The sequence below is a fragment of the Phasianus colchicus genome, chromosome 4 (assembly GCF_987193195.1).
Source record: "Phasianus colchicus chromosome 4, bPhaCol1.hap1.1, whole genome shotgun sequence".
Classification (NCBI taxonomy): Eukaryota; Metazoa; Chordata; class Aves; order Galliformes; family Phasianidae; genus Phasianus; species Phasianus colchicus.
The window spans coordinates 72,646,215-72,666,997 of record NC_143439.1 but is presented as its reverse complement, the minus strand read 5'-3'; the positions used below and the strand labels follow the sequence as shown (position 1 = coordinate 72,666,997).

The 20,783-nt window shown below is 49.9% G+C and overlaps 1 protein-coding gene and 1 long non-coding RNA gene across 2 annotated transcripts; both read right to left on the bottom strand.

The window, feature by feature from the left end:
- Positions 1-72: 72 nt before the first annotated feature.
- On the bottom strand, positions 73-2,513 carry LOC149918343 (uncharacterized). Its single transcript, XR_016466554.1, has 3 exons — positions 1,589-2,513; positions 651-796; positions 73-564 (listed from the first exon to the last, which is right to left on the bottom strand). It is a non-coding gene; the product is annotated as an uncharacterized LOC149918343 (long non-coding RNA).
- Positions 2,514-5,084: 2,571 nt separating this feature from the next.
- LOC149918342 (rho GTPase-activating protein 32-like) lies at positions 5,085-20,384 on the bottom strand. The gene is made up of 17 exons (XM_090140120.1): positions 17,802-20,384; positions 17,036-17,204; positions 16,304-16,423; positions 13,749-13,826; positions 13,010-13,087; positions 12,201-12,323; positions 12,008-12,085; positions 11,276-11,357; positions 10,426-10,569; positions 9,764-9,866; positions 9,075-9,207; positions 8,475-8,557; positions 8,017-8,124; positions 7,515-7,660; positions 6,812-7,013; positions 5,878-6,023; positions 5,085-5,134 (listed from the first exon to the last, which is right to left on the bottom strand). The coding sequence occupies exons 3-17, from the start codon at positions 16,310-16,312 to the stop codon at positions 5,085-5,087; spliced, it is 1,563 nt and encodes a 520-aa protein (XP_089996246.1). The 5' UTR covers positions 16,313-16,423; positions 17,036-17,204; positions 17,802-20,384.
- Positions 20,385-20,783: the final 399 nt, after the last annotated feature.

Here is a 20,783-nt window from a genome sequence, read left to right as displayed (position 1 = left end):
AGGAATTTTATATAATCAAATAATATTAAGATGTTATAATAATGAAATAAGCAAGAGAGTTAGGCACAGCAAGACAAAGAGAATACATAGGATGCTTACCCATGTCGTGGGCTCGCTCAGGAAAGACCAGTGGAGAGAATCTTGCAAAGAGAGAGAGATTCTAACGACTGGTAGTCAGCTCTTAAATGGGTCTAGGAGAGGTGGAGCCATGCTCCAGCCCTTCCTGCAGCACAGGAGAATTGCTTTCACCTGTGCTCCCAGGGCTGACTCATTGCTCGCCTCAGGTGATAAATCAGAGGTTCAGGCCGTGACTCAGCAGTTCCCATACAGACTCCTTTCACAGGACTCAGTCAAAGAGGATGTCACACTTGTTCCACACACTCAAACTGACTGAGCAGTGGTATCACAGTCACTTAAAACACACAGAAGCATCCAAAGCCAAGCATGCACATTCCCTCTTGTGTTACTGGTGCCCACAGCTCACCTTCACACCTCTGGGGATTTCTGATGAAAGTGGCTCTTGATCAGGGGTGATCTGAAAATGCTAGGGTATAGGTTGGAACGCTAGAAGGAGATACAAGTCCACTTGTATTGCATGAATTCTATGTCGCTGAAAAGCAAGGCTTTGAAAGCTGGATTTGCACCCTTACCTGCCAGCACCACGACTTCCATCTCAGAGGGCTCCCTGGGACTACGCTGCAGTCGGCCTTTGGCCACAGAGGATGGTTTCCGCAGGCTGAAGCAGGAACGCCAACTGCCAGCTGGTGATTCCTTCGTCTTGCTGGGTGGACGTTGTCTGGAGAGAGAAAACAGTGACTGGTGTGAGTCGTGCGTGGTGCGGGGTGAGGGAAGAGCTGCACTGAGCTCTTGCCAACAGTTGCTTGTTCCTGGCACCGCCTGGTTTCTGCTGAAGCACAGCTTAGAAACTCGCTCTCTTTCAAGCAGTTGAGGACGGTTCCACTCCTATAGCTCAGCCCTGAAGTCTTGCTGGCTAAATTCCCCTAAACTGTGTCAAGCAAGATGCAGAGCACGTGAGCAAAGGCTCCGCGGCTGTACAGGACAGCATCTAAGGGATGGCTCTTCTGGAGCCAGCAGGCCTAACTGCTTTCTGAGGAACCGTGCAGCCATAAAGGAAATTCAAAAGCACCTCTGACTCTGACATCAACACCTCGTCGGCCCCATCTCACCGCCAAGTTTAGTTTCTAGTGCCAGCAGGTCTGACCAACAGCTCTGCTTAGAGGAGAACCGGAACTGGTTTCAGGCATGTGGCCCCGACAGCTGGAAAACCCCAACGTTTCAAGGTAGAGCCAGCTCAGGCCAGGGTAGACGTCAGCATGGCTTTATACATCTCGTGACTGCGTGCCCAGCAAGGAAGGAATAGCAGCCTCGTGTGGCTAAACCGAATATGTTAGTTGAATCTCAGAGTCCAAAGGGAGCAGAGATTCACTGCAACAATTCACTTCAGGCACCGTTACTTTAATTTAGCTTCCACATGTTTTGGCGCAAGAAATAATGGGGGAAAAAAAAAACAACAACACAACCCACCCAAACAATGATGACGGTTGCTGGAAAACAAAGTCCTCTTTACCTTTCAGATGGAAAGTTGATGATTGTGTGGAATTTCCCCTGTACAGCTGTGGGGCCTTCTTCCACTTCTATGTCCCTGCTCTGTGTCACAACGGAAGAGCTGCTGTGGCCTCGCCTCTGAGCCTGTGCCAGACCTTGCCAACTTGGCTGATCTGAGCATGCCAGAGGGGATCAGATCACAAAGTGTCCATTTCAATTGCAGCTTCCTGTAGGAAAGAAAACCAGCTAAAAGGCGTGAATGAATTAATTCATAAGCTGCACAACGAGGCTATTCTTCATAAAAAGACCCACAAGGATTCCTAATCCAAAAAGAGAACAACAAGAGTTAATACCGATGGAAGAGGTTCCTGGTCCGAAGCCTCATCCTCTTACCCAACTTTCCTTGCCTCGTACTCTTCCCCAACTCCTGGATGATGCCCACAGGCTTGAAGTCAGACCTCAAATTCATAGGACTCCTTTCACAGGACTCAGTCAAAGAGGATGTCACACTTGTTCCACACACTCAAACTGACTGAGCAGTGGTATCACAGTCACTTAAAACACACAGAAGCATCCAAACCCAAGCATGCACATTCCCTCCTGTGTTACTGGTGCCCACAGCTCACCTTCACACCTCTGGGGATTTCTGGTGTTTTACACTGATGCAGCCTCACTATAGCTCCATGGGTGTCACACAAGGCCTGCAGGACCTCTTTCTCCACAAACCCCATCTGCAGGCACTGGTTCATAAGGCTCACCACCCACCCTCCTGAGCAAAAGCAAGCACTAAGAATGAGAGCAAAGTGCACTGGATTTGACCTGGCCTGGTCCCCAAGCCTCAGTGCTGCCAGACATACCCCGGTGCGTAGACTCATCCCCAACATCTGACTGGACATTGTCATTCTGCAAACGCCCCATCCCAGCAGCAAGGGATCAAAGCATTGGGACAGCTGAAACAAAAATGTCATGAAAGTTTCCTATTAGCACTGATCAAGAACACATCTACCCCTGAGCAACAGGATGGGAGACAAACAGCAGAAGACAACCAACCTGCAAAACACGCTCCGTTTGGGTTGGTCCAGATGTTTATATGCTCCCTTCCATGGCCCAGGCCAAGCTTGCTGAGCTGCTCCTCCTTTGTGCAGGGGGAGAGCGGCGCAGATGCTACGTGGTGGCTATGCACAGCATGCCTTTGACTTGATTCTCCTCTCTCCATCTTCCATTAGCAAGCAGCATTTCAAATCTCTCCTTGCAAAAACTCACCTAGGTAGAAAAGAACTGGCAATCTTGCTTTTAAAGTTTCCTTATTTATACAACTTGATGCTTTAAAGCACAAGCTCACCTAGCAATCACCTACCTTAGACAAGCCCAACCTGCAAGGAAAAGTTATTCTTCTGTGTCTGCAGACTTTGCACACATTTCCAGGTGCAGTAGTCAGCCCAGTTCTCAGCACAGCTTTACCAACCACAGAAACCCAGTTTACGCCCGCCGTGCTTTTCTCTCATCTGAAACGCTGCATTGCTGCAAGAAGCAATGAATAAAATCACAGAATCACAAAACTGGGGTTGCAAGGGAGCTCCAGAGATCACTGAGCCCAAGCCCCCTGCAAAACGGGCTCCCTAGAGTAGGCAGCACAGGAAGGGCGCCCAGGAGGGCCTGGAATATCTCCAGAGAAGGAGAATCCACAGCCTCCCTGGGCAGCCCGTTCCAGCGCTCCGTCATCCTCGCCGTGAAGAAGTTCCTTTGCATTTTGGTGCAGAACTTCCTGTGCTCCAGTTTATGGCCATTTCCCCTTCTTCTGTCACCACAGATCGCTGAAAAGATTGCAGCCGTGTCCTTTTGACTCCCACATCTAAGATATTTATAAGCGTTGTTGGAAATAGCCAAATAGTTTTCCAGGACGGTTCTCTGATCTTTGTATCTATCTTTATTCCCAATTGCAATGGCGGGCCTCCTGCAAGCAGGAGAGCGCAGAGAAAACAGCGTTACATCTTTTATCCCCTACTGCCCGACCCTTATCTCTTTCTCCCCGGCTCCTCACTGGCTGAGTACTGCAGGTTCACACTCTTTCGCAACGCTTCACTAATCGTACCAATACCAAGTAAACACAAATCCTTACCACCCAACCACAAATATCTTAATTGGTCGACTGCCTTCTAACAACTGCTTTCTTAACAAACATCTGGTCGTAACTTTTGGATGTCTGCTTTACAACATAGACATAACCTCTTAACTGCTCCATTACCCCCCAGCATTTGTGCCCTTTGCCCTGGGTCATTGTTCAGGTCATCCGTCTGTCCTTGCTTAGAGATAAGCTTGGAAGGAGGACAGAGGGCAGTATCTTGGAGCCTGCCTACGGCATCCTAACGTTCCCACAGAGTGGGACAGTTCTGCTTTGTGTAAAGGCCCCGACTCCTTGAGAGTTTGTTCAATGGACTTCACTTCTGCTGGCCTAATGAACAACCTTACAGTACGTTTCCCAGGTCAGAATACTATACCCACATTGTTTAGAGCATTTAAAGTCTGTTGCAGCTTTGGGAGAAAGAATTGGTCACGTAATTCGGTAACTATGTCTCTAAAATATGTTACCTATATGCATATGGTAATCTTCCTGTCCACGTCAGCTATTTCGAAGCATATGTGACAGCTTCATTCTTTAGATCAATTGCCCTTTTTCAACGTTCAGTGCAGAAACACCACTTTCACTTTCCACAGCATTTACCAGAACCACAGAACGGCAGGGGGGCTGAAAAGGACCACAACGATCATCCAGCTCCCCAGAACCCCCACACCCCCTCGCAGCCGCCTACAGCCTCAGATCTAGCTAGATCCCCCCCGTCGCCTCCCTGCAGCTTCCTGGAGCCCCGCACGGCCCCTCTCCCCGTCCCGGGACCGTTCTCCCGCACACCTCCGGCACAGCTGTCCTCAGCACTCGCTCCCGTCGCGCCGCGGCTTCCCTCTCGGTGCTGCCCGGACAGCTCCGGCTGCCGCCGCGCTGTCCTGCGGGGCGGCCCAGGCGGCAGGAGCGGCGCTCTGCGAGGAGAGCCGCGCCTCCGACAGCCGCCTCCCAACGCTCGCTCCCGCGCACGGCGGCTCGGCCAACGGCAGCCGGCGGAGCTACCGCGGACCAAGGAGACCCCGGGGGCGGGGCGCCGCCGCCCCCGCCCAATCAGAGGCAGGGGGCGGGGCAAGGGAGATGCTGCTCAAGGTGAGCTCCTCCTGCCGCAGCGTGATGACGACAGGTCTGCACGGCCAGCTCGTAGGTCGGGAGCCAAGAATGGACACGGCAGGAAGAGAGAGGCGTTAGGGAGCAGCCGAGGCTTCGAAATGCATCAAAAAGCCCTGAAAAGCATCACAAAGCCACAGCCAGGAAGCTCGGGATTATCATGAGCAGCATCCAGGATGCTAAACATCATTTGCTACCATACCAGATGGTAGCTGAGCTCTCGCTGCAGACGTCCCAAAGCCAGACAGAACGGGAACAAACCCAGAGCTCTGCTGCGCGCACCCCACAGCCATCACGTTGCAAGCTGGCGTGCCTTGCTCTTCATTGCATTCGTCCCAGTCTCTGTGAATGAAGATTCGGAAGGCAGTCAAGGCGTTGATGGAGCACGAGCGTGCTTTTATTATTATGTAAAAGACAGGAGGGCATGAGAGGTCCAGGGTAAAGATGGGACTCATCCTCTCTTGTCACGGAGAGAGTGGCTCAGAGCTCTCATCAGTGCTGCTGCCCGGTGCCTGGGGCTGGAGGCCTGATTCTAAGTCCCCCTCCAAGAGGCTCGGCTTCTCCTCAGCGACGCTGACCTGCTCCTGCGTGGAGGTGCTGCTGTCGGGGCACTCGGACTGTGCTTGGGCTGGGCTGCACTGCAAAGGCACTGGGTCACAGTCCAGGCTGGTGACTGTGGTGTCCAGCAGGCTCAGGTCAGCATCTTCAGCACAGCCGGGAGAAATGAGGGCGTGAACTTGGATGAGCTCCTTCTCTCCATCGCTGTTGTTATGTGGAAGGCTGTCATCTGAACCACAGTGACTCGTGCTTCCTAAGAGCCCTCCATCGATGGAAGCACACAGCGCACCATCGCTACTTGCCCCGGCTCTTCTGGGTAGACAAGGGCTCGATTCACCTAGGAAGGATACACAGGGGTTAGTGTCAAACTTTCACAAGCTGAATTATGAAAGTGGCTCTTGATCAGGGGTGATCTGAAGATGCTAGGTATAGGTTGGAACGCTAGAAGGAGATACAAGTCCACTTGTATTGCATGAATTCTATGTCGCTGAAAAGCAAGGCTTTGAAAGCTGGATTTGCACCCTTACCTGCCAGCACCACGACTTCTGTCTCTGAGGGCTCCCTGGGACTGCGCTGCAGTCGGCGTTTGGCCACAGAGGATGGTTTCCGCAGGCTGAAGCAGGAACGCCAACTGCCAGCCGGTGATTCCTTCATCTTGCTGGGTGGACGTTGTCTGGAGAGAGAAAACAGTGACTGGTGTGAGTCGTGCGTGGTGCGGGGTGAGGGAAGAGCTGCACTGAGCTCTTGCCAACAGTTGCTTGTTCCTGGCACCGCCTGGTTTCCGCTGAAGCACAGCTTAGAAACTCGCTCTCTTTCAAGCAGTTGAGGACGGTTCCACTCCTATAGCTCAGCCCTGAAGTCTTGCTGGCTAAATTCCCCTAAGCTGTGTCTAGCAAGATGCAGAGCACGTGAGCAAAGGCTCCGCGGCTGTACAGGACAGCATCTAAGGGATGGCTCTTCTGGAGCCAGCAGGCCTAACTGCTTTCTGAGGAACCGTGCAGCCATAAAGGAAATTCAAAAACACCTCTGACTCTGACATCAACACCTCGTCGGCCCCATCTCACCGCCAAGTTTAGTTTCTAGTGCCAGCAGGTCTGACCAACAGCTCTGCTTAGAGGAGAACCGGAACTGGTTTCAGGCATGTGGCCCCGACAGCTGGAAAACCCCAACGTTTCAAGGTAGAGCCAGCTCAGGCCAGGGTAGACGTCAGCATGGCTTTATACATCTCGTGACTGCGTGCCCAGCAAGGAAGGAATGGCAGCCTCGTGTGGCTAAACCGAATATGTTAGTTGAATCTCAGAGTCCAAAGGGAGCAGAGATTCACTGCAACAATTCACTTCAGGCACCGTTACTTTAATTTAGCTTCCACATGTTTTGGCGCAAGAAATAATGGGGGAAAAAAAAACAACACAACCCACCCAAACAATGATGACGGTTGCTGGAAAACAAAGTCCTCTTTACCTTTCAGATGGAAAGTTGATGATTGTGTGGAATTTCCCCTGTACAGCTGTGGGGCCTTCTTCCACTTCTATGTCCCTGCCCTGTGTCACAACGGAAGAGCTGCTGTGGCCTCGCCTATGAGCCTGTGCCTCCTCCAGGGTGAGCAGCTTTGTGGCAGGAGAAGACACCCACACAGACTTGGGCCCTGAGAGAGAACCGTGCCCTGTAAGGGAAAGCCACAGTTAAGAGCGAGGATCACAAAGCAGCACCACAGCCATCACAGTTCTGGGGGAGATGCTATACTTTTCTCAGACCTGCTTATCTGAGCCACTAGAAGAAGAGGAGGTCAGAATAAGCATGTGGTCAGAGGTATGTTTAAGGCAAAGGACAGAGTCATAATTAATAAGAGCAGCTCACTGTATCAAAATGGGCAAAGAAAAACCCTAGAAAGCGGGGGCAGGGAACTCAGAAAGCTTCACTGCCACACTTTCATCAAGCTTCACCTGCATGCAAAACGTCGTAACGACAGTGACGGTTTTTTTTCTCATTGTAAAGTTTGGACTTGGACATTCTCAGCATCCAGCAACAGGATGCCAGATTCTAATCTAAGCCCAGAAGTCTGCTGTCCCCTCGATAGAAAAAGTGTATTTCAAAGATCTTGGAGAAGGCCTGGATTTGATCAAGGTGTCTGATCAAGATAAAGCTCATGGAGGAAGACACTCACCTGCTCCATCTGCCATGTCTGATCCGGATTTGGAGCAGAAGAGGACGTCTGCGTGGTTGATGATGAATTCCACCACAGCCGACTGCGTCTGCAGTTCCATGCAGGCGGCTCTTCCGCTGGCGCAGGCAGACTCGTTCTGCTGTGATCTGTAGAAAAGGCAGATTTTAGCAGTCATTTATCCAAGATCCAAGTTTCCCCAAGTCTGGATTGTTGCAGCCAAAAGCTGTCAAATTGGGCTCCGGAGGCTTCCGCGGTGATGCCACTGAAGAAATTCTCCTGGATGGTCAAGGACACACCAGTCCCATCTAAACAAGAGGGCAGAAATTGTCATCTAGAAATTGTGCCTGTGGGGTTGGAGAACAGTCCAGGCTCTTGCTCTGCCGTCAGCCACTTACTGCACATTGCACAGGAGAAGAGCACATTCGATGGAGAAAAAGGTAGATTGCATTTTTTTCCGGAGAACAGATCCAAGCAGTGTGTTGAAACGGAGAAAGAAGTTTACCTTAAGAGGTTTGGAGCCCACACAATCGCTAAGTTCTTAGCGTGCATGTTTGTCACGGAACAGTTCCCGGCTAGACGAGCCAAGTGTCTTATCAGGTATTCCAGTGTCCTGGAAAATCAGAGAGGCAAATATTCAGCACCAATGAGCACGCCGTGCTGCAGTTCACAAAGCAAGCCTCAATGCATGTTATTGCTACTGTCACTGAAGATGAAGTAGATCCAACTTGACTAAGTGCCACACTGTGGCACCAAGCCCCAGCACAGCACAGCTGCAGCCACCAGCTGCACCAACTGTGCCCCCGTGCCCAGGAACCGACCCAATAAATTAACCCCGTGTAGCCTTAAACTGCTTCAACATACGCAGGCATCATGTTGCCAGCATGAGACAAGCCTGGAATCACACCATTGCCCTCTGAAGTGCAGCACAGCTGAGCTTAATAGACTGAAGGCAGCACTGACCTGTAGTGAGGAGCGGGCAGCTGCTGGATGACGTCCTGCATTCTGACCAGCTGCTCCTCATCTGTAGTGGCACCAACAGCCTCCTGGAATAGTGCAGAAAGGGATTGAGACACAAATCAGGCTAGATACCTGCCACAGGATCGGGAACTATGGGGACAGCGTGCAGTTGGTCTGCGCTGAGACAGATTTTACGCCTTCCAGGAGGCATCTGGGGAACATAGCGGCACGCAGCTGGTGCCATCAAGGCCAAGGAGTCCAAGCAGCGGGCCGGTTTACAGCCTGATTGCGCAGCTCAGTTTCTCAAGCTTCAAGTGCACTTTGCTATCAATCCCACTCCCATTCTATAAATACTTGGGGAATAGAAAAACAAAACAAAAGAAAAAACAAAAAACATGAATTCTCGCAAGCTTTGCGAATATGGAAATAACCGCCTCCTGGGACCACCGAAAATGGCATCCATATGATGCATGATGTGGCAGAGACATACGAGTAAACCCCACGGGGCTAACAGAAAAAGGGCCTCAGAGCTGGGGCACTGCTGCAGCCATCTCCCAAGAGGCCCAGGGAAGAGGTAAAGGAAAGACGTTGCCTTGTGCTTACCGAGAACTTGTCATACAGCTGGTCGGTCAGCAGAGGGTTCGGGAGCTCCCTGAAGTACATTTTGCAGACGGAGCTCACGCTGTGAGTGTCACGGACAGTTAGCTCAGGAATCTGCTCAGACTCAAATTCTTGGCTGGAGAGAAGGACACAAAAACGGGCGGGGGGGTTGAGAAAGAGGAAAACAAGTCAAAAGACACACCAAATATAATCAAGCATTGGAAGGGCTTCCCGATTAACAGGAGAAAATGAACACTCAGTCACCAGCACCACACGAGCCATGCTGGATGAGATGTTTCCAAAAGGAGACCTTTTCGTTTTGCTAAGGCATTTCCCGTGACTCTGACAACTGGCTGCCTAGTCTACAATCCTAAGCCAGGAGCCTGGAGCAGCAAGGAGGAGTGTGGGCTGCTCCAAAGGGCTCTGCAAACAGGAGGAAACGGGAATGAGAGCTGGCAGCGGTGACACCGCAGTCCCCCACAGCCTTCCAGTGCTCTGAAGGACAGAAGGAGAACTTCCTGCTCCAGCAAGTCTGCTGAACGCCCCGTGTTCCTATCAAACAGTGACAAGCCTGGCGCACCACTGCTGAGCGCACGCTGCCTGCACAGAGCTGCCCCACAGCGCAAGCCTCTGAGCACCCACAACAGGGCACGCGCCCCTACTGACCGCTGTGTCAGTCGCAGCACTCTTACCGCAGTCTCTGGATGTTGGACGCGACGCCGGACAGCCGGTATATCCCTTGCACTACGCCGTGCTGCTCAATGAACTCGGCGCAGCTCTGGAGGACCTGGGGGACTAAAGAACACGTGCCAGCGGTTACTTGAGCTCCTCATTCAAGTCCTGGTTCAGGCTGTGCTCCTGTCAAATCTCATCCACTAAGCCCAGCCAGGCTACTGCTTAGTTCTTCCTTACAGAAGAAAGCTGTCCAAGATGAGGAAACTGGACAGACATGTGTTCCTTGCATTCAAGAAGTGTAAGGACCTAGGAATCAGCCTGGAGAAAGTAATTCTGGGGAAGCCGGAGACACTGCAAGTCCCACCACAGCTCCCATGGGAATGAAAGGAGGTGGGAAATCTCATGTCCAGGAGAGCAGGGAAACATATGCAGGACACTCTCCTTGGCCAAAAGGCTTCCCTTCTTTTCAGGCTAGCGTGGGATTGGCTTACAGGCTTTGGTTTAAGCAAATACAAACGTGCTTGTCTCTTAAGAGCATTAGCCTCAGTTTAGCTTTCAGCCATCAACTTCCATTACACGTTTCTCCACCGGTACCAACCTGCCCCTTTGCTAGATATGACCTCCCTTTCATCTTTAGATGCCCAACAGAGGAAGATCTCAGGAACGGGCTGTCCCTTACCATCGCGACCAGAGTGGAGAAGATGCTCTCCCAGGTCACAGCCAAACACCCTTTCCTTCTCCACCTCCCGCTCTTTCGGTTTCTTTGGGCAGGCCTTCACCAAGGAACGAAGGAAGGTGACGAGCTTGCCGCGTTTCTTTGGCACTGCACGACAACGGGAAGAAACCAGTTCATTTCAGGTTTGGCTCAGTTGGACGAGGCCGAGCATAACACATTCTACAGAGCACGTCAAAACGGGAAGAACGTTACCAAGTACATACAAAAACGGATTTTCTCCCATCCCTGCAGGAGGAGCCAAAGGCCAGGTTGGATGGGGCCCTGGGCAGTGGGGTCTAGTCTCGCATTAGATGTGGAGGTTGGTTGGCAGCCCAGCCTGAGGCAGGGGGGTTGGAACTTGATGATCCTTGAGCTCCCTTCCATCCCAAGCCATACTAGGAGGATTCTATGATTTCCCCAAGTCCACTCATAAACACGGGAGGATCGGGCCAAATCTCTGCGCGTTCCGATGGAGTTTAATGCACTCCTCTTGCTTGGCTTGCTCAACTTGGGGATTAAGGATCCTCTTGAAAAGCCACGTTCTGATCAAGCGTATCACTAACACAACCAGGCCTCTAGCTGTCCACCAGGGACACTGGCTGTTCTCAACCTCGTACTGACTCGCAGAAGAACTGCCTTTGCCCTCCCTCATTCTCATTGCCTACAAAACACCAGCCATATGCCCCGTGATATGCCTGAAGGATCATCAGCACAGACTATAACACGGGATGGATAAAGGAGGTATTAAACACAGAACACACCCAAAAAGAAACGCCATTTTGCTTCCCTGCACCATCAAATGCAACATCCGTACCTGGCTTTGGCACTGAACTGAGGAGAGACTCCGGAATTTTTCCATTGATGAGCTCCACGCACTCACTTGGGAAAAATCCAACCTGTAACAAGAAAAAAAAGAGAGGTGCAATACTGAAGGCAGCATTTCTCAGGCCCGAACTGTTCAACCAAAAGCCACCTAACATTTTCCTCGGAACGTGCTTGCCTGACGCTCCGTAAGACTATCCAACAAAAAGTGGCCTGCATAAAAGTAATAATTATTCAACATTTGCAGCCAAAAGACCTACAAAACAAATAATTGCTTCTGTAGAAGATGTAGAAGAAGAAAGTTCTTGCTGACTGAGATGCAGCTGCAATCCCCAGCTCCGAGCTACCCAGCGTTCTGCAGCCAGCAGCAGCAACAAGCACGCGGAGGGTCTGTTACCCTACCTTGGCTGACAGGCAGTAACTTCCTAAAAGACACTAACTTCACGTTCTGCATGGGTGCAAGCAAAATACTCTGAGACACTGAAACACTGTCTTAGCTGCTGTATTTCCAAAGGTGGGGTTCAGTGGCCGTGACCTGATGCATACTGTGAAGGCTCTTGCTTCTAAGTGAATCGAGGAGACAGTTTCCTACAAAGACCACCTCTGACACCGACACGGGGAAACCGTTTACGTCCATGAGCCATCCTGTGCAGGCAGCACAGCTCTTAGCCGAGATTCCCGACCTGACCAAAGTTGCGCTCTCAAGTCTGAAGCTTGTGCCTACCTGAAAGCCATGCTTGCCTCTCCACCAGGGGGTCAGCTCCTTTGGTGGCATATCAGTAACGCACACGATGTCTCCCACCTGCAAAAGACTGCAACCTCACCAAACATTCTGAAGGTATCTGAGAATATTCCTGATGCGTTCACACCTTATACTTTCCTGTACATGACAACTAGGAACGCCCTTAACTGCTTACCTCAAAGGAGAGTTCATCCGGTGCCTGGGCAACGTATCTCTTAAGAACATGGGCAGCAGCAACAGCTGGAATATTTACAGGAGACTCCTCGTGGATCAGCAGGGGCTTCCCATTGTTCTCAGTCTGAAACAGAGAGCACCGGCCATGGTGAGGAGCTGAGGACAAACAAGGACAATTTCAGAGCAAGGAGCATATCTGCAGAGAAAGATCCTTATCGTGAGTGCTTAACAAGAAACTGCAAGTCTAATAACAGCTGTTTCTCTTCCTGGTGTGCAGCAATGTATCGCCAGGCAATGTAAAGATGCGTCTCTCTCTACCCAGACTAAGAGGACAAACACCCCAACCGAGAGGACTCCTGGAGTTTTATAAACTTGCCACGCTTGCACTACTGTCTTGCCAAAGAGGAGCGTAAGAGTCTGCTTGCTTCCTGTAACCTATTGCTTGGAGACCTCAGCCATGGACTGGACACAGGAGCTGGTCCACTGACCCAATCCTTGGCTCACTACAAGTGCCTGCTTCCCTTAACTTACTGAATATGAGAACTTGGTCTTTGGGTGACAAAATCCAAGCAGGATGGGGAAAAAGCTTCTGCATGTTTATAACGCTCGATCTGATTCTGTCGGTACTATAACGTCCACGGCCATCTAGATGCTCGTAGCAAGGACATGAAGCTTTTCAGGCAGCTTTTCAGTGACACCGATAGAGCTGGAAGGATTCTCCCTCTCTTGAAAAGCAGGAGAGCTCATCTGCAGCTCACTCTGCCGGCTCAAGTCAGCAGAACAAAGACCAGTCAGAGCTTCATACTCTACCTCCATTTGTGCCAGGTCAGGCCCACAGCTGATCTCGCTGCACGCGATGCCCATCACAGCAGGCACGACAAGCTGGAACTGAAAAGAAACACACTTCTATTTTCTCTGTTCACACACCACGGTATGGAGAGACTTCTTCAGAACTACCCTCAGTTACCCACTGGCATAGGCAGGTGTTCTAGAAACAACCACTTTGTTCAGTCAATTCAAACGAGACAGCCTATTGCGCAGCAGTTTACCAAGTCGCTATCCCTCTGCTAGCAGATGGGGACTCCAGCACAAAGCAGCAGATACGCTTGCTCAGAGCACTCCGACAGCACAGTAGCAGGGCAGTGAGAGGAGTCACTGCTGGGGGTGGATCTGCTCCCCAGCGCCCGGCTCCCACCAGTTCACCTCCAGCGCCGGCCACAGCCTTCCACACGGATTTCCTCTGCTTGCATCTCTGCTGTGCTCCCCACAGCTGTCGTACGCACACACAGCCGAAGCACGCATGCTCATGGTCATGTTGTGCAGCCCTGCACAAACTGGGACTAGGACTCCTTGCCTAAGGGATTGGTTTCCTAAAGATTAGCCGGTCACAGCATCACAGACAGCATCCTTCTGAGGGCTGAGCTGGAGGGAAAGTGGAATAATTCTACACGTGACCGGTGTCCTGTCAAGGCTGGATGAGGCTGTGTTACTAAACACGGTGTGACGCAGGCTGCAAAACCACATGGTGGGGACAACGTGTGGCACATACCAGGCAAGAGATCAGAACAAGTTCCTTGAAGCCGCAGCCGTTTCTTGTCACTTTGCTCTGTTCTTCCGCGAGCAAAAGCTGCATCAAAGGAGAAGGCAGAGGGCGGGGAGAGGAGAGAGAAAGAGCTGATCAGTGAGCTTGCACAATTTAACAAAGAAGACAAGGAAAAAGCCCTGAGACAAATGCCACCTCTATGCTTTGGAATGTAGCTACTGAGTGAAAATTATGTCTGATGGTCAAGAGTAAGCAGCATGACACTACCAGCTCCGCCAGCCAGCAGCTTTCAACACCTCACTGTCCACCCGTCTATCTCACACTGTCTCAGCTTACCTACAAGATGCTGCACAAGACAGTGTGAAAACAAAGGTACTCAGTCGATGCACAAGTGCAACAAGCGAGCTGCTCAGTCAGAGCTCAAGCGCTCCAATGAAGGGACGCAGCAGGCACTGCTCCTCCCCTCATTCTAGCTGCTTATGACATCACTAAGGGCCACCAGGCTGCTCCACCATGACAGACAAGGTGGGGAAGCAAGACCACGTCACAAGACCAGAAGATTCCAACACTCCAACATTCTAGAATCAGAGGGTGGTTGGAATTCTACCTCAGCCAAATCCTGGAGAAGCTAGCACGGGGTCATCATGACCAAAGCGCAGGACCCGGCGCTTCCTCCCAGCAGCATACCTTGCAGTGCAGGACCTACATAAAATCCACACTAGAGTCCTTTGTTTCATTCAAAAGTGTGTTACAGCACCGATCTATTTCACTGTAAGGAAATCAAGGAAGAGACTGGAGAAACACAGAACTGCTACGAGACTGCTATATACATTTCTTTCCCAAGTGGATTTTTACCTTTTCGCTTCCAGGACGACCTCATTTTCTTCTCCCCTTCTTGTGGGGAAGCTGCCTCCAGTGCCTGAGGTTCAGGAGACAGCATGAAACACAACACTAAGACAAACGCTTGTCGTGGGCGAGGGGTGGCTGTGCTTTGCCAGGCATACGGCGGGGCAGTAAGTGCCACACGGCAGCCCCAAGCCAAGCCCTGCATTCAGTCACTGTGGCCACAGCTGGTGCATCGCTGCCAGAACGTATCCAAGGATACAGGTGGACGCAGGCACTCCTGCTCCTTCTGCAAAGCCATCCTCTGCAGAGCCCATTAGGTGCTGCTCAGTGCTATGCCAACCAGGCTCCCGTTTACTGCAGCCCTGGGATAAACACGCGTGTACTCTTCTGTGCAGCAGTGAGCTCCAGGGATGAAGCACAGAGGGTAAGCCAACAGAATCTACTGCTGACTCCATCAGCTCCTTCTTCTACCAACCATGGGCAAACACTGTGAGACAGAACATAAGGGGAAAAGCACTTCTGCTCACACGCCTGCAATGGAATTCAAAACAGCTATTGCAAGAAGAGCTCGTAGGGTAAACCTAGCCTCAGAGACACAAACGCACCAGGTTCCAGGAAATAGCATGGCACATTGTTGATGAAACGCTGCTTCGTTGCTCGGAGAGCACGCAGCATGCCGCTTTGACAGGCACAGCAGTGCTGCGACGTCCAAGCTGGGCACCAAAACCTCCCCAGCATCCCTGGCCAACGCTGCCAGGGAAATGCAACACCTGCATCCCTATCTGGCTTACGGCACACACACTGGGGGGCTGCCTTAGTCTCAGGTGGGAGGGATTTTTCTTCAGAGTATCTGGTATGATGCTATGTTTGGGTTCTAGGAGAAAAATCACACTGATAACACCCTGATCTTTATAGTTTCTGACAAGCAAAGTTGCACAGAGCCAAGGCCATTCTCAGCAAAGCTCTCAACAAGGAGCTGGGAGGGAACTGAATTAAGACAGCTAACGTAAACTGGCCAAAGGGATATTCCATACTATACGGCATCAAGTGGAAGGAGTTTTGAAGGGGATGAGAGTACATCTCACTCTCTTTTATTGCTTGGCGGCTAACTGGACAGTGGTTGGCGGGTGGTGAGCCATTGCTTGTACATCACTTGCAATACATTCATATATATATTCAGAACTACTTTTATCTCAAAAACATGAGTTTTACTTCTCTTTTTCCACCCAACACTCTCCCCCATCCCACGGGGAACAGGGGAGTGGGCAAAGGACTGCGTGGTGCTGAGCCACCCACTGGCTTCAACCACAACAGGGCCGCGGGGCAATGGGAGCAAGCACAGAAATAAAACACAGAAACTCGCTGTTCCTTGGGCTCGTGGCTGCCACAAAGCTCGTGTTTTAGTGACGCAGAGAACTGTATCTCCAGCTATTGTGTGTCTTGTTAACCACAAGCTCAGCTATGAGCTGTCACCACAAGCAAAAGATAAACGTAAACAAGGGCTTATATCCACACGTACCAATCTGGGTGTGAGCAATAAAAGCCCATTGGGCCATGGACCAGGCAGGCAGCACATAGGCAGGAAACAGGAAGGAGTTGAACTCCAGCTCTCCTACACAAAAGAAAGGGAGAGCACCACGGGAGGAGTTACGACACAGCTTCAGAGCTTACAGAGCCCTGAGATTTCCAAAGAACGGTGCCAGGGTAACTCTCACCATTCCCATGCAGGGGTCTTCCCAGACGCTTCAGCTGCTGACTTCCACTTCCTCTGTCATGTGTAGAAAGTCCAGGTGACAAATGCTCATTTCGTCTGGGTAACGCTTCCATGGTCATGACTGAAAAAAAAAAAAAAAGCAGCATGCAACCCCATAAAATGTACCTTTCTGCTCTTTCTGTCAGCACGACATCTAAGATGAGCATTACACGTCCCTGCTACTGATTGAAAATTCATCCAAGCCTATGTTCCACACAGCTTCATCTCAGTGCCAAAAAGAAACACGTAAACAGATGTTCAGAGGATTCTTTGTGCAGATAAAAGTGCAGGGTGCATATGTATTCTCTTCAGTAATAAATATTAGTTTAGAATCCAAAGGTAACTTTTCAAGAAGCAGTATGAAAGAAAGGTCAGTCAAAAGGAAATATGTGATTTTCATCTATTTTCATCTAAAAAATCCTTGCTAAACCTCTTCCCATCAAAAAGAAAGCATGCTGGGCATTCTTAGCAGCAGCTCAGAGGACATCTTGCACCACAAAATGCGGCGCATGCTTTTTGCTCACAGGCCCCTCATGTCTCTAATTTGTGTCAGATTCACTCAAAATGACCACGTGGACCAGAACAGCCATTTGGTTCTGCTGAGGTAGGAACCCACTGCTGGGATGTCCCACAGTCCCGTTTCCCCGCTACTTCCAGCCCTGGGGGAAAAGGAAGAGCAACTGACTTCACCTACCCAGACTTCTGCATGGTCTCACATCACACAGAGAAGCATGGTGGAGAGCTCTGGTGGCTGAAGAAATCAAGGTTGCCTCTAAGATCCTGCTTTAAATCCACATGACTTACTGCCCATAAGATGTGAAAGACAAGGTTAAGGTCCATCCAATCCCTGTGGATGTGGCTGCCTGCAAAGACAACAGTTGCCTGCTCTTCAGCAGGGTGATGCTCACCCAGCAAAGCACTCACCAGCACATGTCTTTCATAGAAACATAGAATTAGCAAGCTTGGAAAAGATCTCCAAGATCATCCGGTCCAACCATCCACCTTCCACCAACATTTCCCACTAAGCCACGCCCCTCACGACAACATCTAATGTTTCTTGAACACCTGCAGGGATGGTAACTCTATCACCTGTCTGGGCAGCCCGTTCTAGCGTCTGACCACTCCTGTGGAGAAGGTTTTCTTAACATCCAACCTCAATCTCCCCTCATGCAACTTCAGGCCACTCCCTCCAGTCCTATTATCACTTACACAGGAGAGGAGGACAACGCCCACCTCAACATAACCTCTCTTCAGCTAGTTGTAGAGAGTGAGGAGGTCTTCCCTGCGCCTCCTGTTCTCCAGACTAAATAATCACAGTTCCCTCAGCTGCTCCCCATAAGACTTGTGCTCTAGATGCCCCGCAGCTTCACTGCTCTTCTCTGGACACATTTAAGGCTTTCACTGTCCTTCCTGTAGTGAGGCACCCAGAACTGAACAAAGTACTCAAGGTGAGGACTCACCAGTGCTGAGCACAGGAGGATGGTCGCTTCCCTGCTCCTGCTGGCTCCAGTTCTTTGCATTGCACTTCCAATCTAAACCGTTCCTTCTGCGGTAGCGCTTGCATCCTCACTTAGGGCTGGAGCTCAAGAGGTCAACACAACAGAAAGAACACAACGTGCAACTGGAAGACATGACTCAAACCTCACAAGAGTCAACTCTCTGACCTTGGGCACAACTCACCAACCAAGAGCCAGGCCTTGCCAACCTGGCTGATCTGAGCATGCCAGAGGGGATCAGATCACAAAGTATCCATTTCAATTGCAGCTTCATGTTGCAAAGAAAACCAGCTAAAAGGCGTGAATGAATTCACTCACAAGCTGCACAATGAGTCTGTTCTTCATTAAAAAAACCACATGGATTCCTAATCCAAAAAGAGAACGGCAAGAGTTAATACCGATGGAAGAGGTTCCTGGTCCGAAGCCTCATCCTCTTACCCAACTTTCCTTGCCTCGTACTCTTCCCCAGCTCCTGGGTGATGCCCACAGGCTTAAATTCAGACCTCAAATTCATAGGACTACTGTATAATCAATGAAAATTATATAAAGGAATTTTATATAATCAAATAATATTAAGATGTTATAATAATGAAATCAGCAAGAGAGTTAGGCACAGCAAGACAAAGAGAATACATAGGATGCTTACCCGTGTCGTGGGCTCGCTCAGGAAAGACCAGTGGAGTGGATCTTCCGAAGAGAGAGAGATCCTTCCCCACTGGTAGATTGTATTATATTGTATTATTTTGCATTCCGATATCATAGTTAGTAAAATAAGTTTACCTCCATAGATAGTTGCCACTGTTTTTTTCCTTTTCCCCCTTCCTTCCCATTTTGTGGGGCCAGGCGGGGGGTGGGGAGGGCAGGGGCCTACTGCCCCCTGTCACGGGCATAAACTGATCTAGTTAATTCCATGACACTCATCAAACCAGATTGTCTCAGTCGAAGGATGGTATGCTATCGCTCTCCACTTGCTCGGGTTGCCCTTGCTGGACCCATCTGTATACCAGGCATCTTCAGGGATAGGATATTTCCTCTCCTGAACGGGACTCTTCTCTGGTGGAGCGACCAGTGTTTCTTTTGGTGCATCACAATGATAGGTCACTGGGCCTAGGATCTTCTGAAGCTCTTCTTTTAAGGATGATGAAGACAGGCTGCTCCTTTGGCTGAGGTAAGCGACCCATCATGCCACTGTTTGTGCTTGGGCCACCCCTGTCTTAGGAAGGTGGGTCAGATCTTTCACCCACCCCTGAATCTGCAGAGTGGTCTTCACTATAACTTCAGCCGTCTGGGTTATTGGCTCTACTGCCTGTAATGCTGAATAGGCAGCCAATAACTGTTTTTCAATCATATTATATCTTTCTTTTGCTCCATGCCAGACCTGAAACCAAAAACCAATGGGGGTCCGAACAGAACTCTGGCGTTGCCACAGGCCCCAACCAAAGCCATCTTGAGTAACGTGGACATCCAACTCAGCTGGGAGGGTAGGATCGAATATACCCAATGCCTGGGCTTGTTGTAAAATTAGGTCTCTCATCCCTGCTGAGAATTTGACCAGATCCGGGCCATCAAAGGTATCTTCATAAATCGCTTCACTTACAACTAATTCACAGATGTAATTTTGAAGGTTTTCCATGGAGGACCACATCCCTGTATGTAAAGGAATATCAGATTTATTGGGCCATACCATACAGCAGGCCGCCATTAACCATTCTATTATAGAATGGTTTTCATCATTGTATTGATTACCTGCATATAATCTCTGTCTAAGAGCAGGATGGACGGTCATTGTGGCCAATTTGGCTATTTCCGGGCCATTCATCAGAACACTTCCTGCCCCAGAATCCCATAGTCCAAGCTGGCACATTTTCTCTAGCTTTCTGCTTGAATCGTTGGACTAAGTCCATCAGTTCTGTTGCTGTGTACGGTCGGGCTGTTACGTACAAGTGGGTTTGAACGGGGGGCCACTGATCAGGCGGCACCCCCGCCAATCTGTCCAGTACCTTTTTTGTTTTTTGAGTTATAACAGGACGGACTTCTAGTGCATCCGTCAAAATTGGAGATTCAAGATCAGATTTAGATTGTTTATTTTCCTGATCAACACAGTCCGTTGATTCAGGAAATATTACAGACTTGACCTATTGGAAGATGTAGAATTGGGTTTTTTCCTGTTAATATGCCAAGTTCCTGTTCTAACTTTTCAATATGATCTTTTAAAAGTTCATTTTTGTTCACTAAAGTATTATTCCTTATTTCAGCATTATTTAAAGCATTTAACAGTGGCCATGCCACTGTAGAAGCAGCTAATTGTCTTTCTCTTGTGACTAATGTATCATTGCCTAGTCCCTGAAAGTAATCTGCTAGGCGATATGGGGAAACATTTCCCACAACACGTAGAGGACCCCATTTTTCAATGATAGTTGACAATTCATAATATGGGAATCCCGCAAATCCTGGCATCTGCCCTGGAATTATTTTATCTAGGGGGGCAGTGTTCTCCCCCTTGAACATTTACAGAAATTCCAAAGAAAGGACATAGTGTAAGTTTTAGTATATTCGGCTTGCCGGCCTGGCTTACCAAGTGTATAATCAATGAAAGTTATATAAAGGAATTTTATATAATCAAATAATATTAAGATGTTATAATAATGAAATAAGCAAGAGAGTTAGGCACAGCAAGACAAAGAGAATACATAGGATGCTTACCCATGTCGTGGGCTCGCTCAGGAAAGACCAGTGGAGAGAATCTTGCAAAGAGAGAGAAAAATCCTACCCACTGGTAGTCAGCTCTTAAATGGGTCTAGGAGAGGTGGAGCCATGCTCCACCCCTTCCTGCAGCACAGGTGAATTGCTTTCACAGAATCACAGAATCACAGAATCACAGAATTGCCAGGGTTGGAAGGGACCTCAAGGATCATGAATCTCCAACCCCCCTGCCACATGCAGGGC

Coding starts and splice junctions, on each gene's coding strand:
- LOC149918342 (XM_090140120.1), bottom strand. Junction 9,867..10,425: donor TCTCCACTCTGGTCGCGATG/GTAAGGGACAGC, acceptor CGTGTTCTTTAG/TCCCCCAGGTCCTCCAGAGC. Junction 9,208..9,763: donor TCCAACATCCAGAGACTGCG/GTAAGAGTGCTG, acceptor CCTTCTCTCCAG/CCAAGAATTTGAGTCTGAGC.